Here is a 23,618-nt window from a genome sequence, read left to right on the forward strand (position 1 = left end):
CACATATTTCGACCGATCGACCGACACGACGAACATTCCTACAATATAAAGAAGGAAAGGGAAGAACTGGAATTGAAATATAGGAAAATGTACTGGCTAATTGGAAGAAAATCACAATTATCAGTACATAATAAATTGCTATTATTTAAGTAAATATTGAAACCTATATGGACATACGGAGTTCAATTATGGGGATGTTCCGCAAAAAGTAACATAAATAAAATACAAATTTTTCAGAACAAAGTCCTGAGAGGTATTGTGGGTGCACCCAAATACTATAGGACTGATTACCTACATCGAGACCTTCAGTTACCCACAGTCAGTCAAGAAATCAAGAGAATTGCAAGGGGGCATGAGGAAAGACTCCATTCTCATACTATTGAAAGAATATTGAAATATTACAACTATTGGATACCACCAGAACAGGACACAGACTCAAAAGAATTAAACCATCTAGTCTTGTGTAGTGTTGTGTAGTGAGGTGCATATAAAAAATAAACATTATCTCACCAGAGACTGAGATAGGGACGATATGTCCTCTTAGTTATATACCTAGATTTAAGTTATCATAAAGACAAATTGTAGGTTAGACGGAAACGACTAGTAACAATATATTAATTAAATAATAATAAAAAAGCTTTAAATGTGTCTTTTTACCAGGGAGCACAATTACAATTTAATCCCTAGCGATTGGCATTATTTTGAAAAATAATATTTACAATTTTTCATAATAGTTCTGAATTAATAAAATAATCTTAACATTAATTCACTATATTATTCCATATTTAAGTATAAATTTGCTTAAATAATTGAAGGGATATGAGAAGATATGAGAAGGTTCAACGAAATATTCCCCTCAATTTTTTTTCCTTTTTTTTTTCATCTTTTTGTCAATATCGTGTCGATAAAATGATATTATTAAAATCATTCATTCATCTACACATTCTCAAATTTCTTCGGTATTTCGGAAGTGTATGTCAGTAAACCCATGTAGTACCACATCAGTTGGTGGTACTCAAAAAATAATTTTGTAATTACATAAATAGATTTAGATAAGTATTAAGTTAAATTGTGCGTATATACTAGAATATTTTTTTATTTTTTTTTTCTTATTAATCTTTTAGAATGTCAATACTCTGTCCGTGGGCAGTAAGTGTAATTGTTTGATTTCCGTTATATAATATAACCATCCTGACATGTAAAAGATCACTTCAGTAAGTGATCTGCTGTACAACTTATAATCTAAATCTTATTCTAGATACTATTCTAACTTATCTTAAAGTCTATGCTAACTTATTCTAATGACTATTCTAACTTATTCTAGAAATTATTTAATTTCACTCTATGTGTCTATTAATCAGTTCGTATGGTAGTTTCAAAGTACTTCGCACTAGCACTCCGAGTCACACTCGTTATGGGTTCTATGGGGATATCGCGTTGAATCAGTTTGTTGGACACGTAATATGGGGCATCGACGATGATGATGTCCAGATGGGCTTAAGTATTGACATATACAGCAAAACCTTGTTATCTAATGATAATTTAGATTTACGCCTTATCAGCCAATACATTTGGTTTAGTTTAAGCCCAAGCTGTTTGCGTTATGTCACTATATGTTTTTTTTCAGTTTCAAGTCAGACGTCGATCAAAATGCATTCCCAGATATTTAACGTTGTCTGCTTGCGGAAGTTCATGTTTATGCAATTTTACTGAGGGACATGTTCTTCTGCAAAGTGTGAATGTCATAGGGGTAGATTTTGTCTCATTTGCTTTGATACGCTACGTTTTCAACCACAATTCGACTTTGTTAAGATGAAGTTGAAGGTTTCTTGAATACTAGAATATAAAATACTTGTAGTAGATAGGTTAAATACGTTTTTTTTTGTTTATCATTGTTTAGTTATTACAACAATTATTATATACATATTTCATTTTAGAATGTTTTTTATGTTAAAAATCTAAGTTTGGTTGTTTTTTTTACTTTTTAGTTTCTTATTGATTTTTTGAAGTCGGTTCAATTTTTTTTCTTAAAAATATTTTATATGCAATGATGCTTGCAATTGTCTCTCATTTCGTTCTATGTGCCAGTTAACTGCCTTAAATGCTTTTTTTCAATGATATGACCTCATTTAAACTTTTGATACAAGACCTTGCAATTGAAAGTAATCTGAGTGTTCAGATACAATCTGAGCGTTCCATTTAAGCGTCTATGACGTGCAATAAATAAATAAAACACGATACAACTGCAAAACTCGACAAGATTGACCATTGTTATGATATTGTATAGAAAACAATCGCGATGTTCTATTTTAAAAAATTGCTCCTATAAGTTGATTGACTTGGGGGCGACCAACGATTTCCTTATCGCTCGTTTTTCACCGATTATACACACACACTAGACGTACGTAAACACGCCATCAACTATTAAATTGGCAATGAAATTGCGAGCCTGGCGTCGGTTCTGTTGTAGGCATATCGACGCCAAAAATGGAACAACACGGATAAACAACCGAACCTGCGTGGAAATAGGCTTTTTCCAAGTTTTAATTAATACTCAGGTCGAATTCGTTCCGTGAATCTGTCCTCTTTTTAAAACAAGTTAATTAACAAAATATACATTCATCGGACGTGCTTTCGTTATTCTAAATAAACAGATTACTAAGTATAGAGACCAGTTCTTTTTTCGGGTTTCACTAACGTAAATACTGTTTTCATTTGATTTTTCCGGACTACCTGCTTAATAATAAAATCAATAAATCTATTTATTTTATGAAGATTTCACAGCACTCTTTTATAAAGGTATTTTTTAGTAATATTTCAATTGATTGAAACTAGATTCAAACATTTAACAAAGAAAACATTACAAATTATGTTTTTTCGTTATAGTTATTTTTGTAGGACTAATTTTAAACCCAGGGCGTATAATAAAAATTATATTTAATAAAACAATATAAAATAATTTAACATCTTAAATAAATAAATTATATTTATACAATAAATGGTAAAATAAATAAAGGATATTCTAAGCGTGCGAGATTTTGATGTCGAAGTCGAGGTTTTGAAAACATAAGTTCTGTTGCACCGTAATGACAGCTTTTTTTCAGATAAAAATCAGTAAATTGATTTTTTTTCTCTTTGTGATTCCACAATCTGCCCTATAGGCAATAAGTATTTCTTATGTCTATATTATATTTACATGGCATGCAGAAAATCACTTCATTAAGCGATTTTCTGTATAAAATATTATCTTAATTAATTAGTCTTATTATAAAGCTTATTCTAAAGTTTATATATGTCCAGTAATCAGATCAGGAGGTGTTAAACGTTTTAGTCTACGCACTTCACTATCACGTCGCATATTTAGCTGATTAGCGAGTACATTGGGATGCACTGACACCCTTTCGAAGTACTTCACACAAACACGTTGAATTACACTCGTTATAGGTTCTAGAGGAATATCGCGTTGTATCACTTTATTTGAAATATAGTACGGAGCATCAACAATGGCACGCAACACCTTATTTTGGAACAGCTGAATATGTGAAATGGATATATTAGATTTGCTATCGGTTCCCCATAGTTGGATTCCATATGACCAAATGGGCTTGAGTATAGACTCATACAGCAATACCTTGTATCTAATGATAACTTGGATTTGAACCCGATGACCCAATACATTTGATATAATTTCAATCGAGTTTGTCGAAGTTGTTTTCGTTTAGAGAGTATGTGCTTCTTCCAGGTTAGGCGTCGATCTAAGTACAAACCAAGATATTTAACTTGCTCTGCTTGGGGGAGTTGACGAAGATTGATATTCACTGGTGGACATGTTCTTCTACGCAGGGTAAACGTTACATGGGTGGATTTTGTTTCATTGACTTTAATGCGCCATGTTTTCAACCATAATTGTATTTGATCCAGGTGGGTTTGTAGGTTTATTGATGCTGTGACCGGTTCTTCATGGGATACCAAGATTGCTGTGTCGTCTGCATATGTTGCCACAGTAGTTATTCTTGTGGTGGGCAGATCAGCCGTATACAGAAGATACAGTACTGGACCCAGTACACTACTTTACGGAACTCCTGAATATATGGAGTATATTCGGTATGTTCATCGCCTTGATTTACAATAAAATGTCTATCAGTGAGATACTATTTTAGTAACTGATAGTCCAGATGAGGGAGAAGTTTCTTTAGTTTAACCTGCAAGCTCGTATGTCATACTTTGTCAAAAGCCTGAGATATATCTAGAAAAACGGCCGAATAATATCTTTTGGCATTAAGTCAGTGTTTATTTTGTTTACAAGTCTGTGCACTTGTTCTATAGTCCCATGCTTATTGCGAAACCCAAACTGATGTTCTGGAATAATTTATCTTTTTTCTATTATATAGTTTGGCTTCTTGATGTATAGTTTCTCGAAAACTTTCGAGATTATCGGTAATAAACTTATAGGCCGGTAGGAGGTCACATCTTCTGGTATTTTTCCTGGTTTAAGAATGATTAGTATTTTAGCTACTTTCCAGATACTAGTGAAGCAATTAATTCGTAGCATAGCATTAAATATAAATGTTAATAGTTTCATACTCTTTTCTGATAGTCCTTTTAAAATTTTACCAGTAATTAAGTCATAACCAGGAGCTTTTTTAATATTAATTTCTCTCATTATTGTTTGTTTAACTTTTTTGACCGTTAAGTTGTCGTGCGGTAAGTCCATTTGAAATGGCAAATCCAGAAAGCTAGTAATTTTATTTTCGTCATCTTTATGTAGCTGAGACTGGAAAGGTTTAAAAACATTTTTTAAGTATTTTGAGAAAATGTTTCTCAAAATGAGTATTAATAGAAATCAGTTAATTTGTAAAGAGTTTACTAAGCATATGTAATGAAAAGAAATATATGAATGTATTTGTATCATCATTTCGATCCTCAACAAGATATAGTTGAAAAAAGTTATAATTATTTTTTCAGGCACAGGTCCATTAAAAAAAAAGTAAAAAAGTTCTTTGACTTGGGAGTAACCAGCAATTTCTCCATTGCTAATTTTCGCCCTTTATAAACACACACTAGTCGAACGTAAACACGCCATCAGCTACTAAATTGGCAAGGAAATTGCCGGCCTGGCAAGGTCTGTTTTTATTGTCGGAAAATCGAGGTTACAACAGAACAACACAGCAAAAAAACCAAACCTACCTGGAACATTAGGTTTTTTCAACTTTTAATTAATCCTCTGGTCGATTTCGTTCCGTGAATCTTTTTTTAACGAGCTGATTAACAAAAAAATCTGTTCGTTGTACGGTCTTGTCATTGTAAATGACACGTTACTAAAAATAGACACAAATCCTTTTTTATCGTCCCATTTGCTTTAACGTAATATACATTCTGCTTTCTTTGTAGAATTAATCAAATTTTCATAGATTTTTTAATTATAAATGGTGAAATATTGACAATGAGGATCTCTGAATTGAGAATCTATTTCTAGTGCGTAAATATTCATAAAATAATTTAAACAATTACAACAACACATATTCTGTCTATTCTGTTCATATTATATCAGCCGGCTTTGTGGCGCAGTGGTAAATGCGACAGGACGGCCCTCCTACTGTTGCGATAGCCGCGAGTTCGACTCCTGCTGAGGCATAGTCTTAAAATTTATGTTTGTGATTGTTTAATATTTGTGATTGTTCTCGGCAAATGTGTAAAATCCGACAAGGAAAATGATCCCAGTCACGCCAGTAACCGCAGCGGTAAATGCGACAGGACGGTCCTCCTAGTGTTGCGATAGCCGCGAGTTCGACTCCTGCTGAGGCATAGTCGTAAAATGTATGTTTGTGATTGTTTAATATTTGAGATTCTTCTCGGCAAGTGTGTAAAATCCGACAAGGAAAATGATCCCAGTCACGCCAGTAACCGCAGCGGTAAATGCGACAGGACGGTCCTCCTAGTGTTGCGATGGCCGCGAGTTCGACTCCTGCTGAGGTATAGTCGTAAAATTTATGTTTGTGATTGTTTAATATTTGAGATCGTTATCGGCAAGTGTGTAAAATCCGACAAGGAAAATGATCCCAGTCTCGCCAGTAACCGCAGCGGTAAATGCGACAGGACGATCCTCCTAGTGTTGCGATAGCCGCGAGTTCGACTCCTGCTGGGTAAAACCGGATGTCACGCCAGTAACCGCAGCGGTAAATGCGACAGGACGATTCTGCTGGGATGATGACGTTGGTCATTCGCCAGTCGGTAGGCTTAAAGCCGAGGACCGTGGGTTCGGAGTCCACGTTAAGTTGTAGGCCTAGTCACTAAAAAATCCAATAAGATGATGTGACTAAAATCAATAGAACTTAACTTGTTCATATTATAATTAAGATTTTATGTAAAGAAGCTGTTACAGTCATCATTCTCTGCTCATAGATTGTCATTTATGATTTTTTTTTAGTACTATGCCTTCATTTTATATTTACTTTCCTAGAGTAATCCATTTTTGACTTGAGACTTTGCACTCGCTTTTGTTTGAACTATTAAGACTACAAAGGAACAGGATGTATTATATGATTATATATACTTTAGTTATATTTATTATTTGCTAACTCTATGGTCGTGTTTTTATTTCCTACAATATATATTATTGGGATGGACAAGTAAATATGAGCGCAGTTAATTTTATGAAATATCTTATATTTTTATCGTAATTCTTTCGAGCAAGACATTGTTTCTAAACTCGTCCTTGTCGCTCAGTCGTTTCGAAAAAAAATCAGTGATTAGAACAAAATTCAAGCTATTAAGCAATTATATTTTTTTGTTATTATAAATTTTTATTACCATCAAAGTATTATAATTGATCTTAATAAATTAGATTAACGAAATCATGTTTTTGGCAAATCTTTATACTAACGGATAAAAATTAATGTTTCAAAAATCGATGCTTGTCCACATTAACTACCATCTGCATTTATTGAATTGAATGTATTCCTTCAATCAATGAAATCGTGATATTTAAACTTTTAATCATTAAATTTAAACGAAAGGGTATTTTCAGAAAATTCGTGTGATAGTTATGTTTTTTCCTTTAACTCTTGCAGTTCATTGTCTTAATTTTTTTGGTCCTCCAAGCAGTCCTTTGTCATTAATAATCTGACACTTTTAAATAGTTGTAACCAAAGTCGACACTTGGCATAACAGATCAATTGATAAGTCTCCGGCTTGACACATAGATGGCGCTATTAGAAATATATCCATATGTTTTTTAGTTAGCACTGGTCCTCAAAAGATGCGTGTATAAATATGACAGCTGTCGGATCATTAGTTTTATGAATTATAGCATTTCTGAGTGAAGCAACTTGTGTTACTGTGAAAAAAAATGGATAAAAAGAAATTTCGTGTGGTGACAAAAATATTGCTTTTTGAAGGGATAAAATACAGTTGAAGAAATAACTTGGTGCCGAGTTTCCGGACACTGTCCCAGGAAAATCGACCATCAAGGGTTGGTATGCTATGTTTAGACGTGATGAAATGGGCACCGAAGACGGTGAACGGAGTGGACGGCCAAAAGAGGTTGTTACCAACGAAAACATTACAACGAACGTGTACATCATATCATTCACGAATATTTGTAATAAGAAATATTTAATTATGTAATAAGGTATAAGAAAGCTCTGTGCAAAGTGGTTGCCGCGTAAGCTCACGTTTGACCAAAAACAACGACTAGTTAGTGATTCGGAGCAAGAGTTTCGGAGTTTGAAGATAATCAAACGTAATAAATCCGAGTTTTTGCGTCGATATGTGATATCGACTCCACCATTTCACTCCGAAGTCCAATCGACAGTTATGCGAGCGGACTGCACAGCGGAAAACGCAACAGTCGGCTGGCAAGGTTATGGCCTCAGTATTTCGGGATGCCCATAGAATAATTTGGAATAAATACCTTAAGAAAGGAAGGACCATCAAAAGCAACTATTACATAGCGTTATTGGGCCGTTTGAAGGACGAAATTCCCGAAAAACGGCCGTATTTGAAGAAAAAGAAATTGCTACTTCACCAAAACAATGCACCGTGTCATAAGTCAATGAAAACGATGGCAAAAATCCATGAATTGGTCTTCGAATTGCTTCCTCGTCCACCGTATTCTCCAGGTCTGTCCCCCAGCGACTATTTTCTGTTCTGAAATCTCAAAATAATGCTCGCTGGGAAGAAATTTTCGTCCAATGAAGAGGGGATCGCCGAAACTGAGTCCTCTTTTAAAACAAAGGACAAATCGTACTACAAAAATGGTATCCAAAAGTTGGAGGGTCGCTATAATCAGTGTATCACTCTTGAATAGAATTATGTTGAATAAAAAATCTAATTTTGTCAAAAGAAATGTGTTTTACTATGGTAGGCCGGGGACTTTTCAGTTAACATGTTATAAGAGTAGTATCACCATGTTTCTAACAATGTTTGATCGGCTTCGGTAACTTACTCCTTAAATCAAACAATAAAAGTACGAATCGTCTAAATGAATCGTTGAATAGGTATTCAATAGTACTAAATAAGAAGCTGTTATATGATGTAGAGAAATATGAGAACTATCGTTAGTTTGGTTAGCATTTGTTTACACTAGGCATTCTCACCAATAGATTGTCCACAATAAGTTATGTTAAGTATTGTCTTACGACTGTTCTCCATTTTTTAATCAGCATGTATTATGTACAATCTTAGAATGTAGGTGTATTATTATGTTAAAATAAATTAATTGTATAATTTTGTCCTCGTGATGTTTTTAAAAATAATTAAAACAGAAAAGGTCAGATGGATGTTATTTGATTTTAATAAATTGGTATAATATTTTAATAATAAACAATAATGGAATCGTTTTAATAGTTAATACATAATAATAAACTTAGAATCAATAAAAAAAAGTTGAACATTTTAAAACTTCAAGTATCAACTTGAACTATTTTGGTTGTTGAACTGTATCATCAAATTACTTACTTGTAAATTAGTTAAGACCTGATGCCTTTACACGAATCACATCTTTATACACGGGCATATCTTACCGTTTAGACTCGTTTTAGTTAAGATTACATTCCTGATAATTATGTTATTGTGTAAATGCCTGTCTCTTGCTAATCATCAGTTTGTCATGTCATATTATTGTCATACAACCCATACAATCGAAAAAATACTTTATTTTAAATTTATTTTTAAATCGATTATTCTAGATGTTAGCCACATTGTTGCATATTTTACATTACTGCATTGGGAATCACAATTATCAGAATCTAATAACTTTTAATATACCAATAATGGTATATCACTACATAGTATAAAACAAAGTCGCCTTTTCTGTCCCTATATCCCTATGTGCGCTTAAATCTTTAAAACTACGTAACGGATTTTGATGCGGTTTTTTTCAGTAGATAGAGTGATTCAAGAGGAAGGTTTATATGTATAATACATGCATAATATACTAACGCAACATTGCTAATTTTAGAGGTTCCTAACGTGATGTCGTAAATTAACCTATTTTTTTTAGGCTTATTTAGCAATTAGCAAAAACGCTGCCTAACCCTACGAGTTAGATCAAATTAATGTACTACAGTATTGTACACCATAAAAAGGTCTACAAAAAAGTCCGCGATGGTATATGTTTATCTTTTAGGGATAACCCACATTAACCATTTTTATTGTTTACTTTTTACGTGAGAAAATGGCTTATTTACGAAGCTATTTTAAGCAATACGGCATTAATCCTTATCGAATTAAGTACCTTAAATACAGTGTGCAATTAATATAGATCAATATGGTTCCTTACAGCATGTAAATTAAACAAATATTTTCGGAAATATTACATATTTAAAATTTGCGTTTAAAAATGTGTAATTTAATAAAAATTGTATGAATTTACATATTCCAAAGATAGCAGGAAATCTTCATAGTAAGTATAGGGGAAGAGGAATTGTTTTACTCCAAATTTAATGCGTGCAGGCCAAGGGCAGTAATGAATGAACCAAAAATACTGGATCGATTTTAATCATGTTTTCATTGAGTGACATAGGCATATATATTTTATGCCCGTGCAAAGTCGGAGCGGGCCGCTATGTTTTTATATACAACGTTCATATTTTTTCTGTAGTGTATTTAATTTAGTATCAGCATTGCACCCGTGCGAAGCCGGGGCGGGTCGCTAGTTAAATATATAATATATCATTGGAATATGTGAACATGAACATGAATATATAATGGAATATATCATTGAAAAGAAAATGTTTTCGTATTTTTTTTACCAAAACTTAGCCATTTAATAATATTTTAAGATTATTTTTCAAACTTAATTATTAAATTAATTAATTAATTTAATTATTTTCGGAGATTTAGCTGTTTAAGTGACATCTAAAAACGAAACAAACGCGATTTTTGGAAACTACTTTTTTCGAGACGGTTGACATAATATGTAAAGTTTTACTGAACCGATTTAATTGAAATTTGGTGGTAAGCCTTCTCTATACATTCTTCTATCGTATCAAATTCAAAGAAAGTCAAACAATCTATTTTTTATCAAATTACAGCCATTCGAAAAAACGAAATATTTTTTGGCGAAGAAATTCCTAATTTTTAAAAATAGTAAAATTCCAAATTTTGTTATTGTTTTAGATAGAGTATAAATTTTAGTATCGAAATAATATATGTAATAATACAAATCACTGTATACAAAAATTAAAATATTTATCGAAAATCTGTGAATGTCTGCTATACAATTTAAATAATTTAGGAAGTATATTTTTATTTTTTAAACCAATAAATACATTTTAACATATAAAACCTTTAAAATGGCATAACAGGCCTATATATTGTCGTAATAAATAATACCTTTTGTTGTAGGTGAAGAACTTACATAGCTGGTTAAATTTCCACCTGTAAGTTTATTTACATGCTCTAACAACTCTTACAACGCATACAACAGTTCATTAATATCAGCCTCATATCTATAGTAAAATAGATCTTTTTCTTTATGTATATAAATATATATATATATATAAATATATATACCCTACCGGGTCTGACTATGAATCTAAACCACCATAAGAATTCATCAAAATCGATCCAACCGTTCAGGGGTTTAATTACATACATAGGGACAGAATAATTATAAATATATATATATATATATATATATATATATATATATATATATATATATATATATATATATATATATATATACAGTTCACATTTCTCTTCTAATAAACATATCTTTCTTAATATTTACGTGTTTATTGTATCGCCTTTATTGTCTTAATATATAGTATCACAAAATCACTAATTGGGTGTTATTGTGATCATCTTATAGTATTTGTTTTATTATCGAAAAAAATTATTCCATGCAAAGAAAAAAAACGTCATTGATCGGCCAAAACAGGATCTCGTTGAAACATCGTTGAAAATATTATAAAATATTTTTAACAAGAAAATTAAGCCTACTTCTAAAAGAAAAAAGGAACTCACTAGATATTAAAAAATAAACAAATTTAGATTTTTAACGCAAAAAGACGTTTTAAAATAAAATATGTACAATTGTTGTTAATGACTGAATAAAAATAAACAAAAATTTTCTTAAACCTATCTACTACATGTATTTTATATTCTTCTATATACACACAATTTAGCTTAATACCAACCTAAACCTATTCATCTATTTACATATTAGTTTACCTACTACCAACTGATCAGTTCGAAGTCTAACAACAAATTAGATTTGTTCTGTTCGTAATTTGATTTTGTGTATATGTCACAAAATTTTAAATTTCAGTGAGTTCCTTATTTATTTTTTGAAGTCGGTTCTATTTTTTTGTTAAAAATATTTTGTTTTTTCTTTTTAGTGTTAGATATTTACTCAATACATTACGCAGTTATTTTATTAAGTATTACATTTGAAGTTGTAGACCATTTGTCTTTGGCTCTGGTGCTTGTTAAAGCTCTGAGCTGGTCGTTCCTACATAAAATCCCCGAAACGGTTCACGGATGAGTCTCCGAGCGCCTGTTCGGTACCCTCGCGACGTTATTGCGCTTTTTATTCTCTTAGTTCCCTGTCATGTTCAGTCCCTGATCTCTAGCTTGGCCGCTTTCTTGCGCGCCAGCATTTGTCTCCTCTTGGCTGCCGTTCTGGGTATCCCTTTCCTCAAAGTCAATCACCGTTTCGGCCCAAACGTTGATCCTTGTAACAGTTTCCTCATGGACTAGCCCGTCTACGTTTCTTAGCTGGTAGTTCCCGTCGGCTGTCGGATGCCTGTTTCGGGCATCTACCCTTTTTCTAATTTCGCATGTCTCCAGGATATGCGTAGTGTCTTCTGATCCTGTGCGACACTCGCAGAGTCCATCGGTCTCCTTCCGTTTAAAGATGTAAGCTTGCATTTTGCCGTGGCCTGTCATCAGTTACACAGCTTTCCTACTCAGTCCTGTGTTTCCTATCCCTACTGTCTTCCTTTAATGGATTGCTCCCAATATATTTGCCACCTTCTTTTTACCTCTCCTTCTTTGATCCTATTGATGGTTCTGGTGCTATTTATTAAGTATTACAATGGGTAGGCCAAGTAAAGGTGCATCCCGCATGACGAAAAATAGGAATAAAGAAATATTGATTGAAAAGAAGGAACGCTTCAGGCCTCCGGGGTCCGCTACCTAACTTAAGTAATCTAACAGATGTTCCAATCAAACTACAACAACAAAAAGTCATTACAATCGCCGGGAATAGAACCCGCGACCCCCGCGTGTAAACTGAACGCTCTAACAACTACATAATAGAAGCAGTTGCCTGCAATATTTCTACGGTTTCTCATATGATATGGTTAGTGTTTAAAATGCAATCTGAACGGTTTTTTCATTGAAAGTCTAAAAACAGAATTTGAAAATCGGTCCATAATTGATGGAGAAATCGGCGAACATACATTAAAAAAAATTACAGCCGAACTTAAAACCTTTCTTGAAGTCGGTTAAAAATACAAATTGTGTTAATGGAGACGGGACTATTGCCAAGCCAGTCACAACTGCCCTATAACTGAAATTGTTTTTTTTTGAATACGGGGTTATGCTCTTGAATAAAACAAGTCATTTAAAAACATTTACGGATTACAACCAAACATGGCTTAACCTATTTAAACTAAATTATATGTCTATTTCCAAAGCCCATTGCAATTAAGAATTGAGAGTTATGATCGATAAACACGAGCTTTAAAATGTCAACTAATTTTATTTCCTTGTAGTCGGCAGTCGAACCAAATGTCAACGGTTAAACTTTAATATAAACGTTTCTGAGAGAATCAGTCGACAATTTTGGGCGGAATATGGGAAAGACTAGTTTTAACTAAAGTATTTGTCGTCGTCCATCGTGGAAGTCCCATCAATCAGTTCTTTATCTGGTGAATACTCGAAATAAAAACCCAATTAAGATATAACCATTATTTTCCTAGCAGACAATAGGAAGTAAAATATCTAGAAAATGTTGTAAATAGGGTCATTATCGTCATTCTTTTGTACTGTTCACCATTTTGTCCATAATAATTAATGTTATTTAAATGTTTTTAGTGTGAATTTTTTTCTTAATAGTAAAAATATAATGGTATTGTATATAAGTTTCCGGCTTTTTCTTTAATTTTGAGCTGTGTGTTTCTTGATTTATTTTCAGTTATTCTAGCAGTATTTAAATTATTTCTATTTTTTATATTTCCAAAGTTTATTTAAGGAATTGGTCTTATCAATATTTTCAAGCATTTGCGTTAAAATATTTTTCATTTTATTTAGACCCGTCAGCCTTTTGGGCTATTTAGGGCGAATTACAATGCATTATAAGAACATTAACAGCTTACAATATTACACACTAGATTATAAACATTAGAATATATACAATAAAATATTTCAATTACACAATAATAAGTGTATGTTACAAGTGTTGAAGTAGGTCTATGGTCTTTAGATAGTCAATCAGCAGATTCAGTTTATCGAGTTGCCTCCTCAAATCATCATATTTTTGGCAGTCCAGTAGGATGTGTCTGACGCTAAGTTGAATCTGGCACAAATCACACAAGGGCGGGCTCTGTCCTTTCAACAAATATTCATGTGTCAGTCTACAGTGCCCCATTCGCAGTCGTGCGAAAACGCTTGACTTGTATCTACTGATGTTATTATGGTCTATAGATTGATAAAAGATCCTCTTGACTTCCCATAATTTATTGTTTTTAATGAGAAGGTCCCATTCTAATTGGGTCAACTGTCTATTTAGGCCCTTCATATAAACTTTGGCATCTTTTTTGCTGAACAGTTCGTTTAACTTGATCGACTCCTCTTCCCTACTTGCCAGGTGGTGGGCTCTTTCATTTCCAGATATTATTTTATGGGAGGGGACCCAGAGGTATGTTATTCTTACACCCCTAAATTGTAATTTTGTCTGTGTCTCTCTGATGTATGTGACCAGAGAGTGGACTGTCCTTGCCGATCTTAAACTCTCTAGGGAACTCATAGAATCCGATACTACTAGTATGGATTCACTAGCCCACCCACAAAGTTCTCACGTTTTGAACCATCCGTGTAGATGATTAAAAGATTTGAATAGTTCTCTTCGATTATCTGTCTAAAGAAGCTTTTTATTGTAGAAGGACTATTTGTTTCCTTATTCAGAACCTTCATAGAGAGGTCTATGTGTATTCTTGAGAACTGCCATGGCGGTATACTAGTGATTCTACGTTTTGCATCTGGGATCACAGTCATTAATCGTTTACATATCCTCTGGAAAATTAATGAGGGGTTTAAGTGCCTCTTCCTTATATTGGTCCAGTTCGTCTTAGGTAGGAAAAAGGTATTGAACTCGTCCAACTCTGGACGGGTAGCAGGAGCTCTCGCCGTGACTCGAGTGATGAAATCTCTGCTTCGCACTGTAAACTTTCAAGTGGACTAGTTTTATATGGGATACAATTTCTTCACGTATGAAGGTGGTGCGGTAATATAACACTGGTTTCCATAATCTAATTTGATTCTTATCAGCGCCTGATATATATTGCTCAACGATGTTCTGTGTGCTCCCTAACTGATGTTGGAAAGGGTCTTCAGTAGGCCTATGTCTGCCAAACATTTATTCTTGAGATAATTTATGTGTGGGAGCCAGGTGAGCTTGTGGTCGAATAGCAAACCAAGGAATTTGTGTTCTGGTTTGTTTGTCACGTTCTTACCCTCCATCAGTAATGTTACTATTCGCGAACAGTTCCTCCGTCTACAAAAGTGAACACTCGCGGTCTTCTCCGCTGAGAACTTCAACCCATTCCGTCCGGCCCACGCAGGCAGTTTATCGAGACAATTCTGTAATAGGGATTGGCTGTACTTGTTGTTAATATGTTTTAACCACATCATCTGCATAGATTCGGGCGTTGATATAAATAGGTATGACTTCGTTAATGGAGTTCATAGCAATTATGAATAGTAATGGGCTAATATAGGAGCCCTGAGGTACACCGTTGATTTGGTGATATGTTGTAGATATTACTCCATTAACCGTGACCCGGAAGCTTCTGTTAGTCAAGAAGGGTGCAATGAAGTCGAGTCTGTTTCAGGATACTGTTAGTATTGATGGAATGGCCTTTGGCCTTTTTTAAATCAAGAAAAACAGCAGTGACATGTCCCGTATTAAAGGCCTCACAAAGGTCCTCCTGAAACCCGGTCAAGTGATGAAGTGTAGAGTATCATCTAATGAGGCCCTTTGCGTTCAAATAATAGTGCTGTTCTGAAAACATTCTGGCGTCTCTAGGATCCAGCGTCGTGCTCTATCCATTAAATATGTTTTTTATAATTATTGTATTCATATATATTTTTTTAATTGATTTTTGTCTACATCATTTTATTATACTGCCAATATTATCAATTCAATTTTCTTCAACGATGGCAAGAAAGAATTGTTATATATCTTTTTATTATTTTGCTATTTTTATAATATTTTTTTTTATTAATTATGTCTTACATTAGATATGCTTAGTACAATCTTAATTTACAAATTAATTAATTGCTACTGTTCTGTTAATACATTGATCATTGTCCGGATTAATGCGTCAGTATGTATTTCGCAATTTAAAATAAAACTAATCTACTTACGCTAAAGTTAAGAATACACTAATACACTAAACAAATTCGTGTGGTTTCGTTCGCTTCAATTTATAGTTCTTTTGATCTTCTGATTTCCTGCGTGTTGTCCAGTAGCTGTATAACTTCCACTTTGCTGTTTATATATGTTTATATATCCATTTGATTCCGAGGTCATCGTTCAGCTCTTCGTTGGTTTTGTAGCGATAAACATTGGTAATTAACAGCAGAATTTTGTTTTAGGTGCGTTGGATTACCAGTTGGTTTGATGTTTTAGTGCAGCTTCATATTTCCGCTCCATAGGTCCAAATTGGCTCGATGATCGGTTGATAAACCAGTATCTTTGATTTTAGGTCAAGTTGAAGTTTCTTCTGACTAACCAGTACAGTTGCTTGACCTTGAGTCTAATCTGCTCTGCCATGATGGTTTTTGTCTAACATGATGTTTCCTATTCAACTTGTAGGAATATTCGTCTGGTTAGTCGGAATATGTGGTTGTCGATGGGATTATTTGTCCGAATACACTATTTTGTGGAAGGAACTCTCACGGGAACTGAAAACACTGGTTGAATAAAAACTTGTTTATTTCGATATAAATTGATACATGTGGTCGACGGGAGACTGTGGAAGTGGTACTGTTACAAGGGGGTAGATAAAAGAAAGCGAGACGTCGTCGTGGTGGTATTTTATTACGCAATGAATCGCCTAGGGACTGCTTATGACATGGGGATCCTAACCTGAGCGAGGAGTTTTACGGGAACAGCTGCCATCGATGTTGTAGCAGGACGTCGTTCGTCTTGGGGTGTTCCGATTTGTTTGAGGGTACCTATAAGTGTGGTGTCTTACATGTCCCGTTTCGTGATGCAAGGGTGTTGATGATTCATGTGTTGATGTTATGCATGATGGGCTTCTGTGGTTTTCATCCATCAGGCTATTCTCGTCGAATAACATCGACTATGTGATGTTGATGGGTTCCATTCCTCGTTCTGTCCTTCCATGCAAGTGTCAAGCACCTGTCGAATAGCTTATGTTGAGCTGGTTTACCTGTTAGGCACTTCGATCACATCGGGGTCACCAATTGTAGGAATGTTCGTCTGGTCGGTCGAAATGTGTCACTGTCGATGTGATTGTTTGTCCGAACAGTCACTACTATTTTCTGGAAGAAATTCGCACGGGAACTGAAAACACTGGTTGAATTAAAACTTGTTTATTTTGATATCAATTGATACATGGGGTCGACGGCAGACTGTGGAAGTGGTACTGTTACAAGGGGGTAGATAAAAGAAAGCGAGACGTCGTCGTGGTGGTATTTTATTACGCAATGAATCGCCTAGGGACTGCTTATGACATGGGGATCCTAACCTGAGCGAGGAGTTTTACGGGAACAGCTGCCATCGATGTTGTAGCAGGACGTCGTTCGTCTTGGGGTGTTCCGATTTGTTTGAGGGTACCTATAAGTGTGGTGTCTTACATGTCCCGTTTCGTGATGCAAGGGTGTTGATGATTCATGTGTTGATGTTATGCATGATGGGCTTCTGTGGTTTTCATCCATCAGGCTATTCTCGTCGAATAACATCGACTATGTGATGTTGATGGGTTCCATTCCTCGTTCTGTCCTTCCATGCACGTGTCAAGCACCTGTCGAATCGCTTATGTTGAGCTGGTTTACCTGTTCGGCACTTCGATCACGTCGGGGTCACCAATTGTAGGAATGTTCGTCTGGTCGGTCGAAATGTGTCACTGTCGATGTGATTGTTTGTCCGAACAGTCACTACTATTTTCTGGAAGAAATTCGCACGGGAACTGAAAACACTGGTTGAATTAAAACTTGTTTATTTTGATATCAATTGATACATGGGGTCGACGGCAGACTGTGGAAGTGGTACTGTTACAAGGGGGTGGATAAAAGAGAGCGAGACGTCGTCATGGTGGTCTTTTATAGCCGGGAACCGCATGGTACCAATCCGCCAGCGTTTCCAACCTTTGACCTTGATGTAGGTGAATGCGTGGTAGCCTAAAGGGTTCTAGAGGTCGCTAGATCACTCCTCTTCCTAGTGCAGCTACACCCGCAATTACGCAATGAATCGCCTAGGGACTGCTTATGACATGGGGATCCCAACCTGAGCGAGGAGTTTTACGTGATCAGCTGCCCTCGATGGATCGCAGGACGTCGTTTGTCTTGGCGTGTTCCGATTTGTTTGAGAGTACCTATAAGTGTGGTGTCTTACATGTCCCGTTTCGTGATGCAACGGTGTTGATGATTCATGTGTTGATGTTATGCATGATGGGCTTCTGTGGTTTTCGTCCATCAGGCTAGTCTCGTCGAATAACATCGACTATGTGATGTTGATGGGTTCCATTCCTCGTTCTGTCCTTCCATGCAAGTGTCAAGCACCTGTCGAATGGCTTATGTTGAGCTGGTTTACCTGTTAGGCACTTCGATCCCGTCGAGGTCACCAATTGTAGGAATGTTCGTCTGGTCGGTCGAAATGTGTGACTGTCGAGGCGATTTATGCATGATGGGCTTCTGTGGTTTTCGTCCATCAGGCTAGTCTCGTCGAATAATATCGACTATGTGATGTTGATGGTTTCCATTCCTCGTTCTATCCTTCCATGCACGTGTCGAGCACCTATAGAGTGGCTTATGTTGAGCTGGTTTACCTGTTAGGCACTTCGATCCCGTCGAAGTCACCAATTGTAGGAATGTTCGTCTGGTCGGTCGAAATGTGTGACTGTCGATGCGATTGTTTGTCCGAACAGTCACTACTATTTTGTGGAAGAAATTCGCACGGGAACTGAAAACACTGGTTGAATAAAAACTTGTTTATTTCGATATAAATTGACACATGTGGTCGACGGGAGACTGTGGAAGTGGTACTGTTACAAGGGGGTAGATAAAAGAGAGCGAGACGTCGTCGTGGTGGTCTTTTATAGCCGGGAACCGCATGGTACCAATCCACCAGCGTTTCCAACCTTTGACTTTGATGTAGGTGAATGCGTGGTGGCCTAAAGGGTTTTAGAGGTCGCTACATCACTCCCCTTCCTAGTGGAGCTGCACCCGCAATTACGCAATGAATCGCCTAGGGACTGCTTATGACATGGGGATCCCAACCTGAGCGAGGAGTTTTACGGGATCAGCTGCCATCGATGGATCGCAGGACGTCGTTCGTCTTGGGGTGTTCCGATTTATTTGAGGGTATCTATAAGTGTGGTGTCTTACATGTCCCGTTTGATGATGCATAGGTGTTGATGTTATGCATGATGGGCTTCTGTGGTTTTCGTCCATCAGGCTAGTCTCGTCGAATAACATCGACTATGTGATGTTGATGGGTTCCATTCCTCATTCTATCCTTCCATGCACGTGTCAAGCACCTGTCGAATGGCTTATGTTGAGCTGGTTTACGTGTTAGGCACTTCGATCACGCCGGGGTCACCAATTGTAGGAATGTTCGACTGGTCGGTCGAAATGTGTGACTGTCGATGCGATTGTTTGTCCGAACAGTCAGTACTATTTTATGGAAGAAATTCGAACGGGAACTGAAAACACTGGTTGAAAAAAACTTGTTTATTTCGATTTAAATTGATACATGTGGTTGACGGGAGAATGGACAGGATGTTTCAAGGGGGTAGAGAAAGAAAAGGAGAGCAAGAAGTCGTCGTGGTGGTCTTTTATAGCCGGGAACCGCATGGTTTGTACCCGTCGCTACAAACTTACCATCGAGGTATTTAGCTGATTCTGCTTGACGAATCGGGATTTTTATTAGACGATTTAAATGTTATTGACGGTTATGTTATGAGTTTAATGTTGGAGTCAGAGGTTGTTCGGCCAACATTCGAATTTTAACGTTAAATCATCGCAAGTAAGAATTGTTGTATATCTGGCTTTTATGGCGTAATAGATAATTAATCAAAATGATCGTCCAGGACACATTAATAAAATTCCAAATAAAATTGACTTTATGACTATCTTGGCTTTTTTATCACTTTAAATTCAACGCATTAGAATAGCGTACCATTTTTAAGACTTTAATACTTCACGGAGATAAACATACACATCAACATCCTTTACCCGCCGCGATAACAACTAGCGTGACGTCTCCCGTAATCATAAAAGCCTACGAAAAAAAAATCAGATGCGACAGCTCCGAATAGGCGATAATTAAAAGGATCCCTTTTTACGGCAGATAAGCGGCGACGTAAAAAATATGTGTACACCGATCAGCCGGAGACCGCGGTAGTGGTAATCGTGTCGGTACCTGAAGCGTGTGTGAGTTTAACGCGACGATGCGTCGCTAATCAACGGACGTCATTCGCCGAAAGAAACATGTTCACGTCGGACAATTTGGCACTCATCACCGCGTTCAATTATCTGCAGCTGCAGCGAGAATATTTCTATCAGGTACCCGGTGCAATAACGTTATTATTCAATGAATAGTATTAGAAATGCAAATATTATTACGTTCGGTGTATCGAATGTTTCATGATGTTTTTGCCCTAATTTGCAACGATTTTAAAAGTACATAGTATATTTTCCCCGAGGCCTAATCCACCTAATTAACAATTGTATATCTGAGGAACGTAGTCTACTTTCATTAGAGAGCATATTCAGTATTTTACGTGTAGTAATTGTTTCCTTCGATGGTGTGTTTTCTTATCAAATCATTTTGATATCACTGTAGTTCTCTGTTTCTTTTGTTACTACCTGTGTACATCAGTGTTGATAAAATTAATCACTGATTTCTCCCTAATAACTTCATCCTCTCTTCGTATATTCTAACGTAATGCTCATGTATAATTCGGAACAATTACACACATATCTATGCACATAAATCGTTCACACTCTACAATACAATTTCCCACAGTCACCCTGTCTTGGAAATTGTCAGCATTGAATCATAATCCCACAAATGAATAACTAAGCTGTTAATTTCCAATCTATCTAATATGTGTTCTCGATTTGGTCCTTTGTCCATTTCTTCTTCAATAGTCTGACCGTGTTTATCGAATCCAAAGATGTCATTAACCATTCCAACTCAGCAATTCTAAAAAGAACAAGAACAATATATCTGCAATGACTTGTTAATAAATGTTACGACTAATAATACCTAGTCAATTGTTATTCTAACGTTTACCTTTTTCTATCAACTTTTATTGTCTTAACACTTTTTATTATCATTTTGCCATAAGTGAGTCAATGTCCCAATGTCCATTCTGAAATATTCATGTCTCATCTAAATATACACAACTAGAAATAATAAGTCTTCCTTGATTTTATTATATGCGTTTAAAGATTTTATTCTTTTAAAGGCAATATGTGGAATTAGACCTCTTCGTAGATTATCTTTACACCACTTCAATACTATATAATCTAACAGTGTACGAAGATATGTTCTACGTGACTCAAAGACCATATTTCATAGCTCTACGCTATCTATGGATACTTTCCAGAATGTTTCCTCTGAAATAATTTATTAAATTATGTTAATGTTGTAAAAAACTACTCACTGTTTTTATATCTTTGTGTTTATATTTTGTCTTTATATCTGATAGAACTAACATCAAGCTAATCTTGATTCGCCACTTGCTTATTCATCATATGATATTCCTCTTGCGTTGGCTAGTACAACCACAGAGTTGAACACCATAAGTCCACAGTGATTTCAAGACTTGTTACTAAAGCAAAAGCTGATTATATATTAACAGAGCTGAATATCTACGCAATAACCAGTACATTTTTAACATGTGGCTTCCGCCCGAGTTTAACATCAAGGGTCATACCATTTGGCTGTATTTTCTGGTTCTTTTCTACTTGCTGTTTATATATACTGGCTTGTGCTTGATTATTTTGTTGATGAAATCAATATGCATTGATTTATTTTTATTCATCTTGGTTGACGACGGATGGACCGATTTGATTAATTTTTGGTTTTGAAGTATTTGTGGAGATCCAGGGAAGGTTTATATGGTGATAAAATATAATATAATTGCGAGAAAATGGCAAAGAAAAACAGTTTTTTGTTTTCCCTTACAAAGTCACACAGACTATCTCAAAACTTCAACGTTAGTGCCTTGGGATACATTCAAAGATAGTTTCTCAGCGTTGACCGTTTAATACTTTACCATGATTTATATTTCATGGAAATATGACTGTGGTATTTCTTGATAGGTCGATCTTGATATCGGTTAATCCTAATCGCTTTGGCTTCAACGATTCAAAACCGGTAATTTCGATGTCAATGGCAAAGAACCAAGAAACTCCGGAGACAACCAGTTGTAAAACATATTGGACGAAAATCCATTTCGAACTCTCAAAGAACTTTCAGAGAGCTTTGAACGTTTACTTTTTTTCCAGATGTTTAACGATATCGAAAAGGAGTACTCACTTAATTGCTGAAGATGTGCGAAAAGAATCTAATAAAAGTGAATCAGCAAATGACCCATCAGAACTGAGCATTATATTGTATGTTTCAAATCATACTTTTCTAATCTGTAGATGTAAACATAAATTAGATAAGCGTCCAATGACTCCACACCACAATTATCACATTATTGATTGAATAATGTAGCCTGAACTTACACTATAAACGAGGGTGGTTCAAATATGATGGAGACAAACGCTGTAGATGGCGCGCATGTATGTTTTGAAGGTCGTGGCTTGAGTATGTGATAGCTGGCTCTCTTACGAACAGTGTGGCATAGTTTTCGCCGGGAGCGCATGTTTCACGCGCGTGCTACTATTGTCGTTCGTTTTCTAGTGCGGGAAGGTTAAAAAGACGGTAATTTTTCTGCGTTTGCGAAATCAGTTCGGTAGTAAAAGTCTGAGTAGGGCTGCCGCGTTTAAATAGTGCAAAGCATTTAAAGATGACCTGGAACTGTCGAGAATGAGCCGCATGATCGTCGACTACGAACCAGCATCATACCAGACAACATTCGCCGCGTAGAACAACTCATTTTGGGGGACCGTAGGATGAATGATCGAGATCTTTCGGCTGAACTCGGCATCAGTATTGGTAGTGTAGAATCACTATCATCCACAAGCACCTTCAATGTCGCAAAACAACGGCGTGATGGGTTCCTAATCTGTTGAACTTCGAGCAAAAATTTACGCGGTTGACAGTTTGTCGTCGCTTGCTGACGCGATATGAGGCGGAGGGGGGCGGTTTTTTAACGCGAATCTTCACTACAGACGAGACATGGGTACACTATTACACCCCCGAAAGCAAGATGTCGTCTAAAGAGTGGAGGAAGAAAGAGGAAGGGGCGCCAATCAAAGCGAAGACAACCAGGTCCGCGGGTAAGGTCCTATGTACGATGTTCTGGGACCAGCGTAGCGTGCTGTACGTCGATTTCGGGCGCACCATTAATGCTGCACACTACTCTAACCTTCTGAAAACACACGTGAAACCCGCTGATCACTGGAAACGGAGGAGCATTCCAGCACGAAGTGCGATTCTTCTCCAGGATAACGCGCGCCCTCATACCGCTTGTCTCACGCTGGATACAATATCGAAATTAGGGTGTGAGATACTGGAA

The 23,618-nt window shown here is 35.9% G+C and overlaps 1 protein-coding gene and 1 long non-coding RNA gene across 4 annotated transcripts in view; both read left to right on the forward strand.

Moving 5' to 3' along the window:
- Positions 1–23,618, forward strand: part of Pka-R1 (Protein kinase, cAMP-dependent, regulatory subunit type 1) — a 191,676-nt gene that overhangs the window by 99,091 nt on the left and 68,967 nt on the right. The window contains exon 1 of one of the 3 annotated variants that reach the window (XM_076415716.1): positions 20,247–20,484. The exons of the other annotated variants lie outside the window; for them this stretch is intronic. Within the exon in view, the coding sequence (XP_076271831.1) occupies positions 20,410–20,484 (75 nt within the window). The 5' untranslated portion in view covers positions 20,247–20,409. Of the gene's footprint in view, positions 1–20,246; positions 20,485–23,618 lie in introns of those variants that run through there. 3 annotated transcript variants of the gene reach the window in all.
- LOC143203534 (uncharacterized) lies at positions 5,696–6,295 on the forward strand. The gene is made up of 2 exons (XR_013007359.1): positions 5,696–5,912; positions 6,175–6,295. It is a non-coding gene; the product is annotated as an uncharacterized LOC143203534 (long non-coding RNA).

Source organism: Rhynchophorus ferrugineus, unplaced genomic scaffold, assembly GCF_030347505.1.
Source record: "Rhynchophorus ferrugineus isolate W39M unplaced genomic scaffold, kcgeb_rfMv2 rfM10, whole genome shotgun sequence".
Lineage (NCBI taxonomy): Eukaryota > Metazoa > Arthropoda > Insecta > Coleoptera > Curculionidae > Rhynchophorus > Rhynchophorus ferrugineus.